At 34.5% G+C, this 3,045-nt stretch overlaps 1 protein-coding gene across 1 annotated transcript; it reads right to left on the reverse strand.

Moving 5' to 3' along the window:
* Window positions 1-340: 340 nt before the first annotated feature.
* Window positions 341-1,669, reverse strand: LOC131062969 (2-oxoglutarate-dependent dioxygenase AOP2-like). Its single transcript, XM_057996716.2, has 3 exons — window positions 1,287-1,669; window positions 866-1,190; window positions 341-586 (listed from the first exon to the last, which is right to left on the reverse strand). Exons 1-3 carry the CDS (start codon window positions 1,667-1,669, stop codon window positions 341-343), a joined length of 954 nt encoding a protein of 317 aa, XP_057852699.2.
* Window positions 1,670-3,045: the final 1,376 nt, after the last annotated feature.

Here is a 3,045-nt window from a genome sequence, read left to right on the forward strand (position 1 = left end):
ATATAGATACTTTAAAATAAAATAATTTCATTTTCTATAACATTAAAGGATTTTACAAGATCTGGTAACAATTTAGGACATACATATTAGAAAAACAGTAAACAATTATTTATATAAACACCAATATACATCAAAAAAAATAAAAAAAATTACACACTTTGATAATTCAAACTTACTAATCAAAAAGATCATTAAGACTCTTAACTACCTCACAACCTTTTAGCAAGGCACTTTTTATATATCATATTTGAAATATAATTGTCTTTTATTTTGATAAATAAAGCAAAATACTAGAAGTTTGAAAATAGCTAAAAATAGAGAAGAAACTCCTCCACTACACTTAAATGCCAGCAAATTGTTGTAGAGGTTCTTGTATTGCTTTTCCCTCTACCATTCTATACTTAACCATATCCCCAAACTTAAATGCCTTGTAGCGTTGTGGGTGTTTATCATCAACAAACTCGATTGGTGCTTTTATCTCCATTTCATCTGGGAAAAGATTAAAAATGCCCAAAGATAAACGAGATTGTTGTCTTTTCACCATCACTTGATGTTTGAGAGTACGAATCCTTCCATTACTCCAAGCCTAATTTCTCAAAAATCATTAGAAAATTTTATAAATAAAAATTTAAATCGATCATGTAAAAAATTAGCTCATTCCATAAGAATTAATGTAATATAAAATCAGTTATTTAAGACCGGAAATTATTTTATGAATAAGTGTCTTTCATACTACTAAATAATACTTATTTAGAAAAATTTAGGTAAATACAAGATAACTAAATTGATTAGAGATATAAGAATAACAAACCCTAAACAATAGAAAAGATCACATCAATGTTTGAGAGAGCTATTTCAGTGTCACCTGAAAGGTATCGCCCGCCATGGCCACAAACGAGTTGGGGATGGGTTTCACGTCAATCCAATTGCCTTCCCTGTTGCAAACCTGTAACCCACCACACGAATCCTCATGTAGTATGGTAATACTATTCCCATCCGTATGAGCTGGGAGACCATTCGATTCAGTGGACAGCTCAGAAGACAAATCGTACAAATTCATACGGAAGATCCCCTTCCCATGGTCGAAGTGAGTAGCATAGTACTTGCTCACTCCAAAGCTCTCAAGAATTACTTGGTGCACTTTATTCAACAGTTCCATCATCTCACAGGTGTATTCTTCTATAGTCTCGCTGTCCCAAAAGCATGGACAATTCAGAGGAAACTCTAAAAAATAAAAGAAAAGAAAGCAGCCTTAAAAAGAAAGAATAAAGAGGCAGATTTCCTACCAGAAGTTTTGATTTCCTTGAGGCCACATGAGATGGGTGAAGTCTTTGATGGCCTGTGCATCACGAGTGATTGAGAGGGCGATACCCAGGCTTTCATAAAAGGGAACCCCAGCTATTCCACCTATATAACCAGCATAAGGAACGGGAGAGACGTTTTTTATCTTCGTCTCTGTGGAAAGCTTGAAAACTTCCCGGCATGCCTGGTCTGCTTTGAGGAGAAGATCTGGTGAGATTCCATGGTTTACAATTCGAAAGCAGCCCAGTTCTTGACAAGCTTCTCTCAACGTCTGTAAACAGTTGTCCTCTCCACAACGAGAGAGATCCAGAATGGGAATATCATCAAGCTTTGCTTGGCCCTCATAAGATCCCATTGCAGGAGCCATGGAGTAAAGAGCGGCCCACACTTGATATCGTCTATAACAGCACGATTTCGTTGAATTCCCATCCTGAGGGGTAGTTCTTTCGTTATTTATAGGCCCCACATTGCACTTGGCTCAATTTCTTCCAAGAAAAAAGATTAGGATAAAAATCCTCGTTAACACCCACACGGAGATTTTGGCGTGGTTTCATGGCGTAAAATGCAAGAAACATAAAATCATTGACGTTGAATTGACATTAAGGATGAGGGGCGATCTTATCAAGAGTTTCAATAGCCTAATATGTAATTTCCATTTGACTCTACTTAAAGGAGTAAACACATTCGGCAGCCGCTATTCCCCATCCAAAATTGCTGGCTTAAGGCATGATATCATGATTTTAACAGGCGTTGGACTTAGCGTATTATATTGTGATAAATCATCATCGATCTTGATGGGATCTATAATTAAAATTAATAAGATACAGTTCAATCTTCTTGTTGAGACTTATAGAAACCTGTAATTGCTACTCTCCAATCTTGTCATTTTCAATCGTGATCAATCGGGCATCTATTTGATCTTTGCCGTTTTATGTGATTTTCTATAGTGATCAATTAGTACACTTCAATGTATCATTTTTTTTTTTTGGTTGGTTTTCCAAGGAATTATGTTTAGGTGTTTATTTATGCCTTTGTGTTTATTTATGTTTTGTAGTGGGCACTTTTAGTTTTCAAGGTAAATTTCATTTTGAGTTAAGACATAAATCCTTAGGTTTCTCTATAAATTTCAAGAATTATAACTTAATATCTGTTATGAAGACATTCTACTTAAACATTGAGAAACATATTTCAATAAGTAGAAGAAAAAACTAAATGATAAGTACAAAAATGAGATCCTAGACTTAAGCATGCAAAATGAAGTCTCATATCATTAATACACATCATTGGGAACATTAATAAGGTTAAAATTTAGTCCTAATAACAAAGCTAAACACTTTGGTTTAATGTTCTTTTTTGGTATGGAAGGGATTTGTAGTTTGGATCTCATGTTTAAGATCTATGTTAAATAATATGAAGATGACAACTTCTAGTAATAATAGTGAATTACAAAATAGAAAACTAACATAGTAGTTCAAATATGAAAATAAGACATAGAAAGGACCTTGACGTTGCAAGTTGAACTTGAAAATGTTGGAGTAGTATGCTTGTGGTGCAATCACGACAGGGGAGAGTCCTCAAAGAGAATAGTCTGGACAATGTAGCAAGAGTAACACAATAGAAGCAACACAATGTGATGGAGGAAATGTAGAATCAATCTTATCTTATATCAATAAATTCAAATAATCAACTAGCAACATGCGGGTTTGCAAGTTTGGCACACAGGCCTGATTACAAACATGCTCA

Source organism: Cryptomeria japonica, chromosome 2 (assembly GCF_030272615.1).
Source record: "Cryptomeria japonica chromosome 2, Sugi_1.0, whole genome shotgun sequence".
NCBI classification, from domain to species: domain Eukaryota; kingdom Viridiplantae; phylum Streptophyta; class Pinopsida; order Cupressales; family Cupressaceae; genus Cryptomeria; species Cryptomeria japonica.

Excerpts from the sequence above, each read along its gene's own strand:
- LOC131062969 (XM_057996716.2), bottom strand. The coding sequence starts at position 1,669 with ATGGCTCCTGCAATGGGATCTTATGAGGGCCAAGCAAAGCTTGATGAT. Across the intron at positions 1,191-1,286 it reads CAAGGAAATCAAAACTTCTG|CGAGACTATAGAAGAATACA; the intron begins GTAGGAAATCTG and ends CTTTTGGGACAG. Across the intron at positions 587-865 it reads TGGCGGGCGATACCTTTCAG|GCTTGGAGTAATGGAAGGAT; the intron begins GTGACACTGAAA and ends TTGAGAAATTAG.